Source organism: Barbus barbus (genome assembly GCF_936440315.1).
Source record: "Barbus barbus genome assembly, chromosome: 8".
Classification (NCBI taxonomy): domain Eukaryota; kingdom Metazoa; phylum Chordata; class Actinopteri; order Cypriniformes; family Cyprinidae; genus Barbus; species Barbus barbus.
The window spans coordinates 17,484,763-17,508,412 of NC_136736.1; the positions used below are offsets into that span (position 1 = coordinate 17,484,763).

Here is a 23,650-nt window from a genome sequence, read left to right on the forward strand (position 1 = left end):
ACTGTTCCTGTGTCTGGTCGTTCTGGTGCTCGGAGCTCTGTAGCGTCGACCAGACGGTAACAGTTCAAAGAGGGATTGTGCTGGATGTGAGGGGTCCAGAGTGATTTTACCAGCCCTTTTGCTCACTCTGGATAAGTACAGCTCTTGGAGACTGGGGGGGGGGGGTTGTACCAATGATTCGCTCAGCAGTACGGACTACCCTCCTTAGTCTTCTGAGGTCAGATTTGGTAGCTGAGCTGAACCAGACAGTTATTGAAGTGCAGAGGATGGATTCAATGATGGCGGAGTAGAACTGTTTCAGCAGCTCCTGTGGCAGGTTGAACTTCCTCAGCTGGCGAAGGAAGTACAACCTCTGCTGGGCCTTTTTGACAATGGAGTCTATGTGAATATCCCACTTCAGGTCCTGAGAGATAGTGGTGCCCAGGAATCTGAATGACTCCACTGCAGTCACAGTGCTGTTCATGATGGTGAGTGGGGGGAGAGCAGGGGGGTTTCTCCCGAAGTCCATGATCATCTCCACAGTTTTGAGCGTATTAAGCTCCAGGTTGTTAAGACTGCACCAGACAGCCAGCTCCTTAACCTCCTGTCTGTAAGTAGACTCGTCACCATCCTGGATGAGGCCGATCAGTGTGGTGTCGTCTGCAAACTTCAGGAGCTTGACAGAGGGGTCTTTAGAGGTGCAGTCATTGGCGTAGAGGGAGAAGAGCAGTGGGGAGAGTACGCAGCCCTGAGGAGCTCCAGTGCTGATGCTAGCCACTAGGGTGAAGTCAGACATCAGTCCCAAATCGCGGTATTTTAGAAAACTTTGAATGGCAAACTGTAACGTTATGTGGCACGGCATGATTTTAAACAGTTGTTGGGTGCCACGAATAGACTTGATTGTGCATACGGTCATAATTTATGAATCATATCAGCCAAATGGGCTAGTGATTTGATGTGCGTTACCCACCTGACTTCACTGGAGCTATAATAATCTATAATCTTTACTATTGGGGGCTCTGTCAGCTAGCTATACTGTTGGCTAATCAAATATATTCAGACTGGCTTAGCTAACGTTACGTATTTAGATGGGAGAACATGTGAAGAGAGAATAATTAAGTTCACGTGTCACTGAGTTTAAGATGTTAAATTACTTATCTTACCCAGTAAACGACCTGTTGCTCGCCATGGTCCAACCTCGCTCCCTCTTCTGTCAGACGGGCGGCGGCAGTGGCGGGGATTCCGGAGAAACGTAGTGGGCGTGGTCAACCTGTGACTTCAATCGAGAGTGACCAATACAAAAAGGCCTTTCATCCTGGTTGGAAGAGACCGCCCACTGAGACACAGCTTCACTCAAGCAAAACTTTTCAACTTGCAAACAAAAGTTTTAGACCCGCAAAAAAAGACGGCAGAAAAGAGAGCAACATCTGTGGATTCGAGATGAAAAATGTTTGAAGTGCACAAAGAAAAACATGATTTTTCAAAGATTTACACGCACTGCAAATTATTTTGTTTTCAATTTCTTTATTTTTGAGCCTTAAGAAGAATTTTTTTGCAAACTTTTATTTTTTAATTACAAAATAATTAGTTTTGCTCTCAAACACAGTATGTTTGATTGAATAAAAAAAGACACAAAATAAACTCCATATTATACGTCCAAATCGTTTTTTGAAACTTTTTAACAGTGTAAATAACTCAACATGCATGAAACAACATTGGACCCCCACTTTAAATACAAAGATAGTATGTTAAAAGTGCATTTTAGTTCATATTCAACCCAAGAACTGAACCCCGAAAAGAGTCCACTCAGCTGGTTCTGAGACTTACTAACCCGACTAACTCTACTAACACTAATCAGTCTCAGATCAGCACTGCTTCTCACCAAAACATGAAAATAAATCAAATTATCAAACAATCTAAAAATATATATCTGGAACATTGGGATCAAGAAACCAAAACACAAAGTAAATTTGAGACAGGAGAGATCGAGACAGAGACACACTTCCTACTTCACTGTTACCAATTTAAATCAATCAGAAACATATACATCAACAAATTCACAAACACCATAAAGAACTTTACAGCCATGACTGAAGAAGAACAAATAAAGATAATACTAGGAGAGGGACAGACAGCAGCACTGGCTGCGAGATATGTGTGGACGTGCCAGAGCCTGAGAGACAGCAGGTGAATGTACATAATGTGTGTAATATATGTATTATGTCTGACCTCAGTGTGTTTCCCTACTGTCTACCACAGTGACCCTCAGCCTGTGTGTGTTTATATGTTAAACACTGTGGTATGAAATGTAAACACAAGTTCTTATATGTTACACTGTTTAAGTTTATATTGTTATAATGTTTTAATTCTATTATTTTGATATGTTCATTGTTATTATATTTCTCTATGTATATTTCAAGCGTTGGCAATATTGTATTTCTTACAGTCATGCCAATAAAGCAATATTGAATTGAATTGAGAGAGAGAGAGAGAGAGAGAGAGAGAGAGGAAATCGTACAGCGAATCTATTTAATTTTCGTTAACTTTTTTAACGCACTTCTTTTCATAATTACGAATTTCCGAACTCTTAAGCAGGGACTTCCCAGGAGAGCGTGAACACAAATCAGCTTTCAGTTTTTGCGCGCAGCTCTTTCTATCTTCCTCAACAACAAGGTATGCAACGGGTTAAGGAGCGGGGCTTCAGAGTCCTCCTCTCTTGTTCGCCACGATGAACTCTTGGGGAATGAAATTTAAATTCCATAAAGGAGAAAAAGTTCTCTGTTTTGAACCTGACCCATCCAAGGCCAAGGTGCTCTACGATGCAAAGGTAAATATACAGTAAGATCGTGTTGCTACACGTGTCCTTTAACGCGTTGTTTGGTGTGTTACAGACAGTACATGTTGCTTTCACGCATTTATGTATATTCATTTCTATTTACATTTCCGCAAATACTATTTTTCGCCTCGGTCGTTAAACTGCTTTTACAGTTCTTAAGGATCATCCATATAATCAACTTTAAAAACATGTACGCATACTAAATCGATCATATTGTGTGTTGTGTGTATTTTCATTAAAAGCCCGTTGCGTTATTCAGTTAAGAAACAGGAAAAGTTACAGCGTGTTAGCGCGCTGAAGTAGCTAGCGCTGCGTCCGCTCTATCCGAGGCCTCTCCATCCTCTTCAACATGCCCAAATCAAGAAAAATATTTACATTAAATGGATCACAGGGGACATGCAACACCGTGAATACTATTAGTTGTGTAAATATATTGCGTGCTGTCTAAATGCATGTGATTAAATGTACAGTAAACGCATAACGAAAAAAAACCCTCAGCTCTTATCTCACTCAGATTGTTTCGCTTCAAATTGTGCGTACTTAAAACGTTTAGAAGAGAATAACATCAATAAATTTACTGTATCAGAGTTACATTAGAAACCCTAAAATAAAATTATGTGCACAAAAATAAACCTAGCTAATTTAGCTACAGTTGTGACGTCGTCATTATGCGCCGCACAGTCAGTCTCCTGCAGTTCCAAGCTGGGGGAAGGGTAGAGGATGAATCCTTGCTAGCCGGTAAATGTAAGATGTTTTTTTGGAATCCACACATTCTTTCGTAGGGAGTCTTAAATTTGTGTTCATTTGCATTGCAGGTTATTGACATCGCAACAGTAAAAGATGAGAAGGGGAAAAGGGTCCCAAAGTATCTGATTCATTTCAATGGTTGGAACAGAAGGTAAGAGGAGGCCGCATTGTAGGATTATAATATCATTATGTAATGGTTTGACATTTGAACTGTACAGTGACTTTATTCTTTTTATATAGCGCAGGAAAAATAAAATAAAACTGCTAAACAAAGCCATGCCCAATGCGTTTACTTGAGTGTTGTCACTGCTGAGAATTCGTACTGAAACGTTGTTTTGCTGTTTTTCAGTTGGGATCGCTGGGCTGCAGAGGATCATGTGCTCAGAGATTCAGAAAATAATCGCAAATTACAACGTAAACTGGCACGCAAAGCTTTGGCTCGCATGTGAGTCTCAATAACTCGTTACTTGTTCGCATTGTTCAGTCATGCAAGATGTTTTTGTCGGCTAATGGTAATTCTAATATACTTGATCGACTTGTTCATGAATAATAACAATTAAAAAAAATCTAGTATCATGGATAGTGCATAGGAGATCTTTAAAGACCCCATATGAAAAATAAATGCATGAAATGTTTTTTTTTTTAGTTGGTTTTAGCACATTTACACAGGCCATTTACTAGATTTAATGGGTTAGTAAATTTACAAAAAATAAATTGTCTCATCATTGACTACCCTTGTGTCGATCCAAATTCATGAGACTTTTGTTCATCTTCAGAACAGACAGAGACATTTTCAGTATTTGCAAAGTCAGTGCATCCAAAAATTTCAAAAGACTTTATAAAAGTAATCCTTATGAATCAAGGGTTTTAATTAGCGTCTTTTAAAAGACACCTTTGTTTTCAGAAGTTTTCCAGGTTCAAAATCTTCGTTCTCTCTTCTGGTTAAATAGATCCAGGCAAAGTCAAATACTCAAAATCAAATACTTCCTGGAACAAAAATGCCTCCTTCCCCACCAAATTAGTGGCTGTATCAGTATGAAAAAAGGAAAGTATTTGTTGGCAGTTTATGTAAACTGACATTTACCTACAAGTTCATTATATTGTGACTACTGGAGGCCAATTAGATGCTGCAAAATCAGTATATTGTACAGGGCTTTTATATTGTATCCAAATTTTTTGCTCTTATAAACACGAGACGTGCATAATAGTATCAAGTAGCAGAGTCGCAGCCCTGATTAATGGAGAAGCGTGACACATTAAAAAAGCTGCGGTATTTCTATATTTACATAGAAAAGGTAATTAAAAAGCAGCTGAGCTTTGTAAACAGCTCAGAGTAATCATGCCATCTCCATAAGAACAATATGATTGCCAGAACAAATGTACCGGGAATTTTTGAAAAGGTCCTGTTCACACATGATCTCTTAATGGTAACTTGCCAGTAATTTACCAGTAAAGACTGTATGTGTGAAAGAGGCTAAACCTTTCCTCTGCATATGTTGTGAATTGCTTAACGTTCATATGGGAAAACAGTGTTCATTATCTCACTAGATTTGTAATAAACCTTTGCCAGCACAGGAGAATACATCAACCTATGTCTAAATATGCCTAGTATTGTACATCACGATTTCAAAATAAAAGTTTCTGCATGAGGCCAAATATTAAAATTTAATGGATTTAAACGTCGTTTAATCATGCTGTAAAGTGAAACGTCACCAGGCCGTTGGTGCCCTCTGCAGGTAGTTGTTATAATACATAATGTACTTAAATTGTTTATGTTCATATTATGTATAGTCATATTACATTATGTATTTTAACTGTGTTGTTCAATTAAACCATGTATTGACTTGGTTTTGATATTTTATTTGAGCCAATTATTACTGCCTCATCGTTAGTTTATATATAAATAGTCATACTAAAGCCTGGTCTGTTTGTTTATAAAAATATCAGATTACTCAATTGTCAAAATAATCAGTAGATTACTTGATTACCAAAATAATCATTAGTTACTAGATTAGTTCAATAGGTAGCTGAATTTGTCCGCACTGACCAAAAAAGGTCTAGCAAAAATCCAATTGTTTATTTTTCATATGCAAAAGTGATAAAAGTGCAAAATGTATTAAAAACAGACCAGAGAGCATAGAACAAATGTGAAAAAGTCTCTGAAACGTGGTCTGCCGTATAGCCAGTTTTTAAGACATGGGATGAGCACTCTTTGCATGTAAAGACTGTTTTTTGCAGTTTCCTTTCTATATAGAGAAGATATAAGTTGGCCATTGATCACAGAGATGGCTGTGTTCAAAAAATGTATGTCTTTTGTCCCCACATGATAGGTAAACTTAATGGATGGCCTAAGACAATTCATATACAAGGCAAAAGTTTCAATCACTGGCAGAGCCTTTGTAGATGATAAAACAGTCATCAATATATCTTTTGAACAATACCAAATTATTAATGAAATGATTATTATTCAAGACATACTGATCTTCAAGGTAACCAAGGTATAGGTTTGCATAGTCAGGGGCCATAGTGGCACCCATTGCTGTGCCCTCAATTTGTAAATAAAACTACTTCTCAAAAAGGAAATAGTTCTTTGTCAAAACCAATTCAGCCATATCCACAATAAATTTAGTTGGCAGACCTTCCTCATCAATGTGTAAATCAAGAAAATATTTCAATGCCAAAAGACCCTCAGTGTGAGGAATGTTAGTGTATAAAAAGGTCACATCCATTGTAGCAAGTATCATGTCTTCCTCTAGATCTTTTATGACTGACAGACATTGTAGAAAGTCTCTGGTGTCTCTAAGATAGCTGGGAAGAGATGTCACTAGAGGCCTCAGAACAAAGTCCACAAAATTTGAGAGTGGATCTGTTAAATTATTAATACCTGCCACTATAGGTCGTCCAGGAGGATTTTTAAGATCTTTATGGACTTTGGGTAAGATATAGAATACAGGTTTGGTAGGAGAGCTGTAGAAAATATATTGTAATTCTTTTTCAGAAATCAAACCCTCCAAATGTGCTAGCTTAAGAAAATGACGAAAACTGACGAAAGACTTCGGAATTGTAGAGCATTCTGGGCAAAATTACTAAGCCACCCCCTTTATCAGCAGGTTTAACCACTATATCCTTATCTCTGCGTAGTTTATCAAGAGCATCTTTTTCTGATATCGATAGATTGAACTTTTTCTTTGCAGGGGACTCACAAAATAATTTTTCAACATCTCTTTCCACCAATCTACAGAAGGTATTCATCGAAGGATGAATGTGACATAAGGACAAAAAGTGCTTTTCGGCTTGAATTTCCCACGGTCACTGTTAGTAATTACATTCTCTTGATCAGTTCTCACATTCTTATAGAAACATTTCAGTCTTAAAGATCGAAAAAATTTGAACAATTCAGTTTTCGTTACAAATTATCTGCTGTTCTAGTGGGAACAAAACTCAACCCCTTGTTCAAAAGACTTCATGGGGTTGGAGTTCCTTGCCTGTGAGATTGAAGATCGAGTTGTCCTTTGACGAGCACCCCTCTTTTGAGTCAGTTGTGGCATTCTTCCTCTTGCCAGCCCATCTACCCCGACGGGTCTTCTTTGTCGTAGTTGGCAATGGTGTGAGATTTTCCGACGATTGTCTGCATCGCTGGAATGATCCGTTAAAAAACCCGCATCACTGGCCCCACTGGAGGCTGAAGTGTAGGAGGTTTCCTCTTGAAAGTGGACCTTGCGCGATGACTTAACAGAAATGCCACCTCGATTAAGCCAGGGATATACTTTGTTTTCTTTGTAATCCATAGTATCTCTATGAAATTTTCTCATCTCTTTCTGTTGTAGATCTTTCTTGAATTCAAGCAGAGATGAGTTTAGAAGTTCTAACTGTTGTTTGAAGTCAGCTTCACTGTAGGAGACAATCGAGGCTCTGGTTTCTGCAATCTCTTCTTTTATCTTCTTTTAATTCTTTCTGTGTGCATTCAACAACTAGAAGAATCAAATTTAGAGAGGCCTTATTCATAATTTCGCACCATCTTTGCCAAAAATCTGGATCCTCTCCCCCAATTGTTGGAGACTTTTGGATCCTAAAACCCCTGGGAATCCTGCTAGCCCTTCAATATTCACTGAGAGTAGTACCATGGAGGGTGAGACGTGTCTCCTTATAGATATTTAAACCGCTTCATGGAGTTTTGGATTGTCTCTGAATGTAGAACATTTGTCTCATCTTTGGGAAAAAGAATAGTCTCTGAGTCTTCAAGGTTATACGTAAAGGTGGTTGCTTTTAGGTCTGTGATCTGACTGATTTCAGCAAACTGTCATGTTCATCAAAAAAAGGCTTCCAAAGCCAAAAATTGAGCAGCAGACAAAAAGAAATTTGATTTATAAAGCAGGAATTGTGTGCGCTCAGAACAAACAAAACAAAACAGGTTCTCAGGTGCGTAGAACAAAAAGAAAGTTTTAGTCCAATAGGTAGCTGAATATTGCACACTGCAAAAAAATTGACCAAAAAAGTCTTGCAAAAATCCAATTTTTTTCTTTATTTGTGGACACAAACATCTGTGATCAATGGCCAACTTGTATCTTCTCTGTATAGAAAGGAAACTGCAAAAAACTGTATTTTACATGCAAAGAGTGCTCATCCCATGTCTTTGAAACGTGGTCTGCCGTATAGCCAGTTTTTGAGACTTTTTCCCATTTGTTCTATGCTCTCTGGTCTGTTTTTAATACATTTTGCACTTTTGTCACTTGTGCATATGAAAAATAAAAATAAATAATTGGATTTTTGCTAGACTTTTTTTTTTTGCAGTGTGCGGACAAATTCAGCTACCTATTGAACTAAAACTTTCTTCTTTTTGTTCTACGGACCTGAGAACCTTTGTTTTACTAGATTAGTTAAAATATTATATTTCTTAGTTCAACTGTATTGTTTTACTTTTTGTCATTAAAAGATAAATATTTTGTCATTGAAAATTTCTTAAATAGTATTAAAATATTGTCTCTTTCTACTGAACCAAGCATCTGTATTTTGTCTCATCTCGTGAGCTAAGTGTATTGTCACACCCCTAGTGTTGTTGATATAGCTCATAATTTTCCAAGCTTTCATCCTTCAGGTCAACCATATATCCATGAAAAAAAATCAGTTTGAATAAGAAAAGCAATAACTTTGCCATAGTATCCTTTTAGATGTTAAAGTTGCCACAGTCTGCTGCCCCATCCCCAACCCGCACCGCCCCCCTGAAAAAAGTTCAGGCTCAGGATTTTTTTTGCTTTAACCCCTGATTGTAATTTTTATTTTTATAAAAAAAAATTGTGCAGGAGGAAAAAGAGATGGAAGAAACGACGCTGTCGTCTGCCAGGTGTTAACCCAATCTTGAAGTCCTGCACTGAAGAGGAAAAGGAGAAGAGTGATGATGCTTGTGAGTATTTGAGGTTTACTAGAAATGATCTAAGAACCTAACATGCATGCAAAAAAGAAAAAAGATAAATTGATAAATGTGAATGCTGATCAGAATATAGATAAATCTCTGTGTGTCACCCTGATCTCCCTTTGATATTTTTCTCAGCTTTGATCTCGACATCTGATGATAGTGACACAGACATTTCAGACCAGGAGTCCTTAAAAAGTGAAAGTGCCTCATCGGAAGAAATGAACAGTATGGTAAGACATTTGCTTAACTTGCATAAGCATGTTATAGGCTGCTTTAGTACACTGCTTTCCGGAATACTTGATTCTGATTGATCAGTTGCAACATTCTGTGGTGTCGTCATTAGGGCACTACACTTACTTTTTCTTTTAGGAGAGTTTGTGCTCCTAATTTAAAACATTTAGGAGCACGGTCAAAAATTTAGGAGCACCTTCTAATCAATAATAAATAATTCTGATAAAAAAATTAACCTTCCTATTACGAGGTGATATTTGACTCCTTAAAGTGATTTACATTCAATTTTGTTTTTACCTTTATAATGGCATTTTTCTAACTTCATTAAAAGTATGTCATCTTTTGTCAAATTAAAAAAAAATATATTTGTTTTTTTACATTTTCAATTAAAACAACAGAATAAAAACAAGTAGAATAAGAATGTTACCAATAAAATTAAATCAGTATTTAAGAAGTAAAATTGTACTACAGAGGTGGCACAGAAGAACACAAAAGTGGCTTATACGTGTATTTTCCGACATTTAATGAGGCTCAGAGGTTGCATGAGTGCAATTAAATTCATAAGTTCATGTTTTAAATATACAATTTTGAATATAGAAATATTAAATTATTTAAATAACAGAAAAGATACTTTAAAAATTTAATTAAAACTTCCAGCAGGTGGCGGCAAGTCACTGATTTTATCACTGAATCATTCATTTAATTGATTTGTTCAAGGCCGATTCATTCAGGAATGAAGCATCTGACTGTCTTTATGAATGGGTAATTGAATTATTGACTCACTAGATTAATTTAAAAACGCAGTTCATTCATAAACGAAACACCGCTGTGTTTGAATGGAGATGTGTAGCGGCTCAGCTGTGACTGTCTGAAACAATTTTTGTTGAAGAAATAGAGCAAAATAAGGCAATAGTGTTGTAGTCAGGCAATATAAGTCCCTTAATATCAACTTCTTTATTGAACTGTTGTATTAAATCAATATTACATTTGCAAGCTGTCACTCTCCTTAGTTCATTGCGATATCACAAAACTCCACTATAATCAACAGCTCTCTACACTGCACAGCGAATCTCTTGTTTACACTTATTTACAATGAGAGGATATGTCTGATACATTACTCAATGCTGCAAAAACACGTAAGTACGTTAGAAACCTTTGAAGCTCCCTCAGCGCAAACACAAATATGCTGATCGGGTCAGTCGCACAGATGCTCCTAAATATTTTTTCATAGTTGCACCCAGTAGTTTTCAGTTGCAATTGCGACTGAAATGGTCGCACTGTAGATGCCCTCATACCATTCCACTCATCTGGGGATTTAAGGCTGGCGCTCCTTTCACATCTCTCTTATCACACAGCATCTCTCGTTTCATTCAAACGCAATCTTTTTCATTCCTAAGAAATAATCAAACATAGAATTAATATAACAACAAATAACTTTGCGATTTAAAAACATGAGTAATATGTATTCTTTCATCAATATTACATCAAATTTAAGTCAATTAAATATTATTTTAAATAAATTAAATAGCATTTATACTGATAAGGATAATGTTTTTGGCCTGTCCCTCACTATGATTGTTCCTTTTCAGCAAAACTTTTAATTTGCAAAATGAAGCCAAAATTATATAAAAATCACATTTACATATTGTTCTAAATACAGTCTCATTGTTAAGCAATATTTTTGGCATAAGTATACACTTTTTCTTTAAATTATTTTATTGGTGTCCCCTGATTTCATGTCATCCTTGTTACCCTCATAAAAAAACCCTAGTAAAATCATTGTACATTCAAGTGACATAACTTCTAGGAGGTTACATCATCTCTCAACCAGGATTCCAACACAAGTCAAGTCACCTTAATTTATATAGCGCTTTTAACAATACAGATTGTGTCAAAGCAAATTTACAATATAGTGTCAATAATGTAAAATGACAAGATTAAACACTCAGTTTTCAGTTAAAGGCATTTTATTATTGAATTCAGTGATGCCATCGTCCAGCTCAGTTCAGTTTAGGGGTGGGCGATATGGCAAAAATATATCACTATTTGTTTTTAGAAATATCACGATTTCACGATTTTATCACGATGTTGGTTTTACTATTTTGTCTGAGCAGTACAGCCAAAATTATTTCCCTGTTATAAAGACAAAGCCTTTCAAGGTAACAAAATATAAGAATGGTGGATATTTAGGCAAAAGTGGGTGAAGATAAAAATCTTTGTTCTTATTTGTTAATAACAAATATAAATTGACAAAGCTACACATTACAAATACACATAATATACAAATAAAACAAACAGTGCTTTATTTTCAGGTACAATAGGCCTATTTAGCAGGGGCATTCAAGAAACTGAATGAACAAATATAAAAATAAAACATTATATAGATTGATTCCTATTAAAGCAACTATTATTTTTTTCAGTCAAGAGTAGTTATTTTTTTTTCTCTTTGCGTTTTGTTTTTTAACATTTAAAGAATAAAAATTGTCATCTGTCTGTCAATTCTGTCATAGTGTTTTATACCATCATTTACTCACTCAAAATTAGTTTTAAACCAGAATGAGTTTCTTTCTTCTGCTGAACATACATGCTGTTTTGAAGAATGTGGGTAAACAAACATTTGCTTGTCCACAGTGACTTCCATAGTATTGTTTTCCCCCCTTCTATCAAAGTCAATGTGGACCAGCAACTATTTGGTTACCCAGATTCTTCAAAATATCTTATTTTGAGTTCAGCACTAGAAAAAAATTAATACAGGTTTGGCACAACATGAGTGAGTAAATAAATGTCAGAAATTAAATTTCTGTGTCAACTATCCCTTTAATGACAGTCGGCTGCATGTTTAGTTCTGTCCCTTTAAGAGCTGCACGCATCGAATACACAGGCGCGCGACCTGTGTGTCCGTTTCTCTCAACGGTTTACATTCATTTTAGACATAACCAACAAGGTCTACATGTAAATCTTGTGTGTTTTGACAGTATTAGCTCAAAAGATTACTTGGTTAGTTAGACAGGTTTTGTAATGCGAATGAAAAGCTTAACTGAAAAGGCTTTAAAACATACTGTACATAGTGTACTTTTGTGATTGTGAATAAGTGCAGTGTTTCGAGAGTGTAACTCTACCGCTGAGTTAACACTGAAGTGAATGTATTTGGTGTTGTACAGTGTATCGATACTGCGGTGCCAGAACTGTAACTGATAGAATGTGGGCTGTAGAGCGATACTACGATATTTCTCCAAAAGCAGATCATGGAGACATTTTTGTCGACCACGATCAAAAATCGCCATATCGCACACCCCTAGTTCAGTTTAAATAGTATCTGTGCAATCTATCGATATCGCTGGAAATGAAGTGTCCCCAACTAAGCAAGCCAGAGGCGACAGCGGCAAGGAAGCAAAACTGGATCTGGGTGACTGCAGTGACCATCTGATCTGGATATACATAAGCCATGTTTCTCTCACCCCTCTAGGTAACACTTTATAATAACTGCACGCTATGAATCATTAGGTAAGCATTAGTAAATAGTCCTTTATAAAGCGTTGTCCCAGCATTAATAGTCATTAGTAGGCAGTTTATAAATACGGCTATAAATGACTTGTTCTTGATTTACAAGCATATATCTATTACAAAGGAGATTTAAAGGCTCAGTTATCTTCCTAACAGAAAAAAACAAACAAAAAAAACAACCACAACACAGAGGGATACAGAGCTCAGAAATATTTGTTTCAAGATGCAAGAAATGAAACTGTACAACTGTACACTTGACTTATTTTTTTTCTATGAAATTGCAGAGGTTTATTTTTATTTTTTTATCAGTTGTATAGTTTAATTTTTTTGCATCTTGAAAAAATATTTCTGTGTTCTGTATCCCTTTGTGTTGTGTTTGTTTAACTTTTCTGTTTGGAAGATAAATGAGCCTTTAATTCTCCTTTGTAAATGCTTTACAAGGTATAAATAGTCCTCACTTTAGATGAGCTCACAAACATGAATGCCTGACAACTACTAAATGTTTTATAAATACCTAACTTAATCATGAATTACAGCATGAATATGTGTTAATAAAGCATTTATTAACCCACTGAGTAACTATTATCATGTGTCTAAATAATAAGATTTATAAATGTACATTTAAATAGTTTATTAATTATTTACTTACACTTTCTAAATGATCTTATGAATCACTGACAACTGCTAAATAACTGGTTTGTGAATAACGTAGTAATTTAGAAATTATAAATTGATCATTAATAAAGTATGAAAATACAATTATTAAACATGATAGATATGCTCAAGAACAAAACATTTATAGCTGTATTTATAAACCGTTTACTAATGCCTATTAATGTTGGAACAATGCTTTATAAAGGATGAAATTACTTTTTACTAATGCGTAACTAATGATTCATAGTGTGCAGTTATAATATAGTGTTACCTTCCTCTATAATGTTCTATATTTGATGATTTATGAGGCTTGGCTGAGGAGGGGACATCATGCAGTGTTAATAATGTTAAAATTTTTAAAAATGTAAATGTACTTTTTTTATTTTATTTTAAAAATCTCTCTTGTAAAAATATATACTTTTCTTAATTGATGTGGTCACCCTCCAAAATTAGGATGTTCTTGGTCATCTGAATAAGTATATAAAAAATATAAAAAAAAATCCAAAATTTGAAACAATCCCACTGAGTAAAATGCTGCTCATATTACTATTTATTATTATTATTATTTTAGTCATTTAGCAGACGCTTTTATCCAAAACGGCTTACAAATGAGGACAACAGAAGCAATCAATTGTAGTATTACAACAACTAAAAACAGAACCAAAACTAAAGGCTAAAACTTTATAAATGATACCTATACACATTTTAAAAATAAAGAAATTAAATAAAAATGACAAATGCATACAACAAAATTAAGCTAAAAACAATTCAAAATATAGCTGCGAGCAGCGATGACGGGCCCAAGCCGTCAGCATACGCCACCCCAGTGGCATCGATAAAACGGTGCCCAGCGAGCACAAGCATCACAGTAACCCTCTGGCAGTTTGGTTTTAAGGGATACGGCAATTAAAGGGTTAATCCAAACCATCAACTCTGTGAAACACACACACACAGAGCAACATATAAAACTTTAAATTCTGTCAAAATATATTTTTCATTGGTAGTTGATGTTAGTTAATGCATTTACTAATGCTAAAAAATGAGAAATTATTATAGTTACCAAAGCTTTTAATGATTTATAAGCATTTTTTAATGATTTATTTTTCCATTAACTAACATGAATAATTTTTTCTAACACAAATTAATAAAGTAAAAAATATATTGTTAATATTTAATGTTATTTGTGATTTAACCAATGTTAAAAAACAACATTATTTAACTGTTGTTAATTTACATCATTAATAAATATATACCATTTAATGTTGATCAAAATCAATTCCAAAATGTGTTAATATATTATTAAATTTTAAAGTTTTATCTTTTGAACATGACTATTTTTCTAATATAAAAAATATTTTGTTCATTGTTAGTTCATTGTAAGTTCATACTATCAATGAAGAATTAACATACTGTAAAATATATATTTCATTGTTAGTTCATGTTAATTAATGCATTCCCTACTGTTAACAAATGAGACTTAATTATAAAGTGTTATCAAAACCTTTAATGCTTTATAAGCATTTTTTAAGGATTTTATTGAGATGTTTAAACAGACCCTCTCTCTCTCTCCCTCTCTCTCTCCCCCTCCACACTCACTGAACTCACACAGTCAGTCACCCACCCAGTCACCTACCGCAAACATTAGAAGCACAGAGACAGGAGAACTCTGATAGTTTTTAAATTTTCTCCTCCGCATAGTGTATTGTAAATTCATGAAATTAATCACATATCCTCAGACTGTATTGTTCTGTGTATGTAATTTTTTATGAAGTGTTTGGAAGCTGCTCTTAAAAGAAAAAAAGAAAAGAAAAGTTTTCTCTTTTTTTCTGTAACTTTAATAAATTGCCATTAAATCATCGTTCAAGATATCCTAAATCCGTCCGCAATTTAGCATCTTCAGTATTTTGGCATCATAAGAAAAAATGTTTGGTGTGATTTACGTGTTTCTGTTTGGAGGAGTATGAATTTGTTTACAGCCTGTTTAAAAACAAAACCCACATTAAAATAAATATAGCCGACTTCCTGTTGGTCGTAGCTAATGACTGTAAATTAGAAAGTTGTCCGGATTAATAAGAACAATTTATGTACCGAGTTTGGTGTCTGTAGCTATCATTATATATATATAAACATTAATAATTATATACCATTTAATGTTGATCAATATTAATTCCAAAATGTGTTAATATATTATTACATTTTAAAGTTTATCTTTTGAACATGACTATTTTTCTAACATTAAAAAGATTAATAAATGCTTTAAAAAAATTGTTCTTTGTTAGTTCATACTATCATGGAAGAATTAACATGCTGTAAAAATATATTTTTCATTGTTAGTTCACGTTAATTAATGCATTTCCTAATGTTAAGAATTGAGACCTTATTTAATGATTTATAAGCATTTTTTAAAGATTTTAAAAAACAGACCCTCTCTCTCTTTCTCTCTCTCACCCAGCTCCTCAATCCACACAGTCACTCACACAGTCACTCACACCCCACCCCACCCCCACCCCTCACTCAGCTGCAGGCTGACAGGGAGCTCTCACTCAGATGCAGGCTGGCAGGGAGCTCTCACTCAGCAGTCTAAGAGCTCTCTGATAGTTTTTAAATTTTCTCCTAAGCATAGTGTATTGTAAATTCATGAAATTAATCACATATCCTCAGACTGTATTGTTCTGTGTATGTAATTTTTTATGAAGTGTTTGGAAGCTGCTCTTAAAAGATAAAAAAAAAAAAAAGTGTTCTTTTTTACTGTAACTTTAATAAATTGCCATTAAATCACCGTTCAAGATATCCTAAATCGGTCCGCAATGAAGCATCTTCAGTATCTTGGAAGCATGTGAAAAAATGTTTGGTGTGAATTTTTGGTTTCTGCTTGAAGGAGTATGAATTTGTTTACAGCCCGTTTTAAAAAAAAAAAAACACATTAAAAAAAAAATAGCCGATTTCCTGTTGGTCGTAGCTAATGACTGTAAATTAGAAAGTTGTCCGGATTAATAAGAACAATTTATGTACCGAGTTTGGTGTCTGTAGCTATCATTATATATATATATATATATAATCATTAATAATTATATACCATTTAATGTTGATCAATATTAATCCAAAATGTGTTTATATATTATTAAATTTTAAAGTTTATCTTTTGAACATGACTATTTTTCTAACATTAAAAAGATTAATAAATGCTTTAAAAAAATTGTTCTTTGTTAGTTCGTACTATCATGGAAGAATTAACATGCTGTAAAAATATATTTTTCATTGTTAGTTCACGTTAATTAATGCATTTCCTAATGTTAAGAATTGAGACCTTATTATAAAGTGTTATCAAAATCTTTAATGATTTATAAGCATTTTTTAAAGATTTTAAAAAACAGACCCTCTCTCTCTTTCTCTCTCTCACCCACTGCCTCAATCCACACAGTCACTCACACAGTCACTCACACCCCACCCCCACCCCTCACTCAGCTGCAGGCTGGCAGGGAGCTCTAACTCAAAAGCAGCTCTGATAGTTTTTTAATTTTCTCCTCTGCATAGTGTATTGTAAATTCATGAAATGAATCACATATCCTCAGACTGTATTGTTCTGTGTATGTAATTTTTTATGAAGTGTTTGGAAGCTGCTCTTAAAAGATAAAAAAATTTTTTTTTTATCTTTTTTACTGTAACTTTAATAAATTGCCATTAAATCATCGTTCAAGATATCCTAAATCCGTCCGCAATTTAGCATCTTCAGTATTTTGGCATCATGATAAAAAATGTTTGGTGTGATTTCCGTGTTTCTGCTTGGAGGAGTATTAATTTGTTTACAGCCCGTTTTTAAAAAAAACCCACATTAAAATAAATATAGCCGACTTCCTGTTGGTCGTAGCTAATGACTGTAAATTAGAAAGTTGTCCGGATTAATTAGAACAATTTATGTACCGAGTTTGGGGTCTGTAGCTAAAACTAACCCCCTCATTTTTGACAAAAGGTGGCGCTATAGAGTGCCTCTTCCACGCCCGTTTATGAGCTTTTTCCAGTGTCTAACTATCATTAATACTCATATGTGTGTTGAGTTTCATGACATTCTAAACATGTTATCTGCCTCAAAATCACCAGAAACGAATTTTCAACTTTGACACGTTGCCATGGCAACATAATTTTAGATATCAATATTCCCTTCACAGTTTTACATCGGCCGTGTTTTGACATTATTCTGGTGAAGTTTGAAGCAAATCGAGTAAAAATAAGATGCTGAATTCAAAGCATTTTGAAAACGACACACTTCCTGCAGCCAGTTGGTGGCGCTATAACTTTCAGTCATAATAGTCACATCTATCCGATCGGCATCATACAACGAACAAATCACTGAAGTTTGATCTACATCATACAATGTATGTGGACGTTATTAGGCATTTCCTGGGTCTCATTTTTCGCCATAACTTCATCGCCTCGCCACGGGCAAACCGTTCGACATATCAAAAATATCTTCGCAATTTAGCGTCCCCAATGTCTTGAGATCATGTCCACCTAGTTTGGTGGCAATCGTATGGAAATCCTCAGAGGAGTATATCAAATTCCAGAGCATGCGCTTTTTAAACAGCCCTGAATAGCCGACTTCCTGTTGGGCGGAGCCTAAGACATGCAGCGTGAAAGTTGTTCAGCTCAATGAGTTCTATATGTGTACCGAGTTTCATATGAATACGTGCAAGTATGTGTGAGCTATACATCAAGTTTTCTGACAATTTTCCAGGGGGCGCCGTAGAGCCCCTGTGCCACGCCCGGGTCCCAGCCTCAGCGGCGTCCTAATGGCCGCAGGTTCCAATGTGCGTGCCGATTTTCGAGAGTTTTCGGGCACGTTAAGGCCCCCAAAAGTGCCCGGATGATTGAAATAAAAAAAAAAAAAAAAAAAAAAAAAAATATAGCTGCGAGCAGCGATGACGGGCCCAAGCCGTCAGCATACGCCACCCCGGTGGCATCGATAAAACGGTGCCCAGCGAGCACACACAATACAGTAACCCTCTGGCAGTTTGGTTTTAAGGGATACGGCAATTAAAGGGTTAATCCAAACCATCAACTCTGTGAAACACACACACACAGAACAACATATAAAACTTTAAATTCTGTGAAAATATATTTTTCATTGGTAGTTGATGTTAGTTAATGCATTTACTAATGCTAACAAATGAGAAATTATTATAGTTACCAAAGGTTTTAATGATTCATAAGCATTTTTTTAATGATTTATTTTTCCATTAACTAACATGAATAATTTACTAACACAAATAAATAAAGTAAAAAATATATTGTTAATATTTAATGTTATTTGTGAATTAACCAATGTTAAAAAACAACATTATTTAACTGTTGTTAGTTAACATCATTAATAATTATATACCATTTAATGTTGATCAATATTAATTCCAAAATGTGCTAATATATTATTAAATTTTAAAGTTTATCTTTTGAACATGACTATTTTTCTAACATTAAAAAGATTAATAAATGCTTTAAAAAAATTGGTCTTTGTTAGTTCATACTATCATGGAAGAATTAACATGCTGTAAAAATATATTTTTCATTATTAGTTCACGTTAATTAATGCATTTCCTAATGTTAAGAAATGAGACCTTATTATAAAGTGTTATCAAAATCTTTAATGATTTATAAGCATTTTTTTAAGATTTTAAAAAACAGACCCCCTCTCTCTCTTTCTCTCTCTCACCCACTGCCTCAATCCACACAGTCACTCACACAGTCACTCACAGCCCACCCCCACCCCTCACTCAGCTGCAGGCTGACAGGACCTCTCACTCAGAAGCATTATATCAACTCTCTGATAGTTTTTAAATTTTCTCCTAAGCATAGTGTATTGTAAATTCATGAAATTAATCACATATCCTCAGACTGTATTGTTCTGTGTATGTAATTTTTTATGAAGTGTTTGGAAGCTGCTCTTAAAAGATAAAAAAAAAAGTTTTCTCTTTTTTACTGTAACTTTAATAAATTGCCATTAAATCATCGTTCAAGATATCCTAAATCCGTCCGCAATTTAGCATCTTCAGTATTTTGGCGTCATGAGAAAAAATGTTTGGTGTGATTTACGTGTTTCTGTTTGGAGGAGTATGAATTTGTTTACAGCCTGTTTTTAAAAAAAACCCACATTAAAATAAATATAGCCGACGTCCTGTTGGTCGTAGCTAATGACTGTAAATTAGAAAGTTGTCCGGATTAATAAGAACAATTTATGCACTGAGTTTGGTGTCTGTAGCTAAAACTAACCCCCCCATTTTTGACAAAAGGTAGCGCTATAGAGTGCCTCTTCCACGCCCGTTTATGAGCTTTTTACAGTGTCTAACTATCATTAAAATGGATATGTGTGTTGAGTTTCATGACATTCTAAACATGTTATCTGCCTCAAAATCACCAGAAACGAATTTTCAACTTTGACACGTTGCCATGGCAACATACTTTTAGATATCAATCTTCCCTTCACAGTTTTACATCGGCCGTGTTTTGACATTATTCTGGTGAAGTTTGAAGCAAATCGAATAAAAATAAGATGCTGAATTCAAAGCATTTTGAAAACGACACACTTCCTGCAGCCAGTTGGTGGCGCTATAACTTTCAGTCATTATAGTCACATCTATCCGATCGGCATCATACAACGAACAAATCACTGAAGTTTGATCTACATCATACAATGTATGTGGACGTTATTAGGCATTTCCTGGGTCTCATTTTTCGCCATAACTTCATCGCCTCGCCATGGGCAAACCGTTCGACATATCAAAAATATCTTCGCAATTTAGCGTCCCCAATGTCTTGAGATCATGTTCACCAAGTTTGGTGGCAATCTTATGGAAATCCTCAGAGGAGTATATCAAATTCCAGAGCATGCACTTTTTAAACAGCCCTGAATAGCCGACTTCCTGTTGGGCGGAGCCCAAGACATGCTGCGTGAAAGTTGTTCAGCTCAATGAGTTCTATATGTGTACCGAGTTTCATATGAATACGTGCAAGTATGTGTGAGCTATACATCAAGCTTTCTGACAATTTTCCAGGGGGCGCCGTAGAGCCCCTGTGCCACGCCCGGGTCCCAGCCTCAGCGGCGTCCTAATGGCCGCAGGTTCCAACGTGCGTGCCAATTTTCAAGAGTTTTCGGGCATGTTAAGGCCCCCAAAAGTGCCCGGATAGTCGAAATAAAAAAAAAAAAAAAATATAGCTGCGAGCAGCGATGACGGGCCCAAGCCGTCAGCATACGCCACCCCGGTGGCATCGATAAAACGGTGCCCAGCGAGCACACACAATACAGTAACCCTCTGGCAGTTTGGTTTTAAGGGATACGGCAATTAAAGGGTTAATCCAAACCATCAACTCTGTGAAACACACACACACAGAACATATAAAACTTTAAATTCTGTGAAAATATATTTTTCATTGGTAGTTGATGCTAGTTAATGCATTTACTAATGCTAACAAATGAGAAATTATTATAGTTACCAAAGCTTTTAATGATTTATAAGCATTTTTTAATGATTTATTTTTCCATTAACTAACATGAATAATTTTTTCTAACACAAATTAATAAAGTAAAAAATATATTGTTAATATTTAATGTTATTTGTGAATTAACCAATGTTAAAAAACAACATTATTTAACTGTTGTTAATTTACATCATTAATAAATATATACCATTTAATGTTGATCAAAATCAATTCCAAAATGTGTTAATATATTATTACATTTTAAAGTTTTATCTTTTGAACATGACTATTTTTCTAATATAAAAAATATTTTGTTCATTGTAAGTTCATACTATCAATGAAGAATTAACATGCTGTAAAAAATATATTTTTCATTGTTAGTTCATGTTAATTAATGCATTCACTACTGTTAACAAATGAGACTTAATTATAAAGTGTTATCAAAACCTTTAATGCTTTATAAGCATTTTTTAAGGATTTTATTGAGATGTTTAAACAGACCCTCTCTCTCTCCCCCTCCACACTCACTGAACTCACACAGTCAGTCACCCACCCAGTCACCTACCGCACACATTAGAAGCACAGAGACAGGAGAACTATGATAGTTTTTAAATTTTCTCCTCCGCATAGTGTATTGTAAATTCATGAAATTAATCACATATCCTCAGACTGTATTGTTCTGTGTATGTAATTTTTTATGAAGTGTTTGGAAGCTGCTCTTAAAAGAAAAAAAAAAAAGAAAAGTTTTCTCTTTTTTACTGTAACTTTAATAAATTGCCATTAAATCATCGTTCAAGATATCCTAAATCCGTCCGCAATTTAGCATCTTCAGTATTTTGGCATCATAAGAAAAAATGTTTGGTGTGATTTACGTGTTTCTGTTTGGAGGAGTATGAATTTGTTTACAGCCTGTTTAAAAACAAAACCCACATTAAAATAAATATAGCCGACTTCCTGTTGGTCGTAGCTAATGACTGTAAATTAGAAAGTTGTCCGGATTAATAAGAACAACTTATGTACCGAGTTTGGTGTCTGTAGCTATCATTATATATATATAAACATTAATAATTATATACCATTTAATGTTGATCAATATTAATTCCAAAATGTGTTAATATATTATTACATTTTAAAGTTTATCTTTTGAACATGACTATTTTTCTAACATTAAAAAGATTAATAAATGCTTTAAAAAAATTGTTCTTTGTTAGTTCATACTATCATGGAAGAATTAACATGCTGTAAAAATATATTTTTCATTGTTAGTTCACGTTAATTAATGCATTTCCTAATGTTAAGAATTGAGACCTTATTTAATGATTTATAAGCATTTTTTAAAGATTTTAAAAAACAGACCCTCTCTCTCTCTTTCTCTCTCTCACCCAGCTCCTCAATCCACACAGTCACTCACACAGTCACTCACACCCCACCCCACCCCCACCCCTCACTCAGCTGCAGGCTGACAGGGAGCTCTCACTCAGATGCAGGCTGGCAGGGAGCTCTCACTCAGCAGTCTAACAGCTTTCTGATAGTTTTTAAATTTTCTCCTAAGTATAGTGTATTGTAAATTCATGAAATTAATCACATATCCTCAGACTGTATTGTTCTGTGTATGTAATTTTTTATGAAGTGTTTGGAAGCTTCTCTTAAAAGATAAAAAAAAAAAAAAAATTATCTTTTTTACTGTAACTTTAATAAATTGCCATTAAATCATCGTTCAAGATATCCTAAATACGTCCGCAATTTAGCATCTTCAGTATTTTGGCATCATGATAAAAAATGTTTGGTGTGATTTCCGTGTTTCTGCTTGGAGGAGTATTAATTTGTTTACAGCCCGTTTTTAAAAAAAACCCACATTAAAATAAATATAGCCGACTTCCTGTTGGTCGTAGCTAATGACTGTAAATTAGAAAGTTGTCCGGATTAATTAGAACAATTTATGTACCGAGTTTGGGGTCTGTAGCTAAAACTAACCCCCTCATTTTTGACAAAAGGTGGCGCTATAGAGTGTCTCTTCCACGCCCGTTTATGAGCTTTTTCCAGTGTCTAACTATCATTAATACTGATATGTGTGTTGAGTTTCATGACATTCTAAACATGTTATCTGCCTCAAAATCACCAGAAACGAATTTTCAACTTTGACACGTTGCCATGGCAACATAATTTTAGATATCAATATTCCCTTCACAGTTTTACATCGGCCGTGTTTTGACATTATTCTGGTGAAGTTTGAAGCAAATCGAGTAAAAATAAGATGCTGAATTCAAAGCATTTTGAAAACGACACACTTCCTGCAGCCAGTTGGTGGCGCTATAACTTTCAGTCATAATAGTCACATCTATCCGATCGGCATCATACAACGAACAAACCACTGAAGTTTGATCTACATCATACAATGTATGTGGACGTTATTAGGCATTTCCTGGGTCTCATTTTTCGCCATAACTTCATCGCCTCGCCACGGGCAAACCGTTCGACATATCAAAAATATCTTCGCAATTTAGCGTCCCCAATGTCTTGAGAACATGTTCACCGAGTTTGGTGGCAATCGTATAGAAATCCTCAGAGGAGTATATCAAATTCCAGAGCATGCGCTTTTTAAACAGCCCTGAATAGCCGACTTCCTGTTGGGCGGAGCCTAAGACATGCTGTGCGGAAGTTGTTCGGCTCAATGAGTTCTATATGTGTACCGAGTTTCATATGAATACGTGCAAGTATGTGTGAGCTATACATCAAGCTTTCTGACAATTTTCCAGGGGGCGCCGTAGAGCCCCTGTGCCACGCCCGGGTCCCAGCCTCAGCGGCGTCCTAATGGCCGC

General features: G+C 35.1%; 1 protein-coding gene across 4 annotated transcripts in view; it reads left to right on the forward strand.

Annotated features, from left to right (window-relative positions):
• The first annotated feature begins 2,441 nt into the window (after positions 1-2,441).
• The window catches only part of LOC306873921 (MSL complex subunit 3-like), a 178,756-nt gene continuing 157,547 nt past the window's right edge, over positions 2,442-23,650 (forward strand). For 2 of the 4 annotated variants that reach the window (XM_079423483.1, XM_079423484.1), the window contains exons 1-5: positions 2,442-2,806; positions 3,631-3,713; positions 3,912-4,007; positions 8,863-8,963; positions 9,111-9,205. In XM_079423483.1, the coding sequence (XP_079279609.1) occupies positions 2,708-2,806; positions 3,631-3,713; positions 3,912-4,007; positions 8,863-8,963; positions 9,111-9,205 (474 nt within the window). In that variant the 5' untranslated portion in view covers positions 2,442-2,707. Of the gene's footprint in view, positions 2,807-3,498; positions 3,560-3,630; positions 3,714-3,911; positions 4,008-8,862; positions 8,964-9,110; positions 9,206-23,650 lie in introns of those variants that run through there. The other 2 variants (XM_079423486.1, XM_079423485.1) reach the window with 2 other exon arrangements.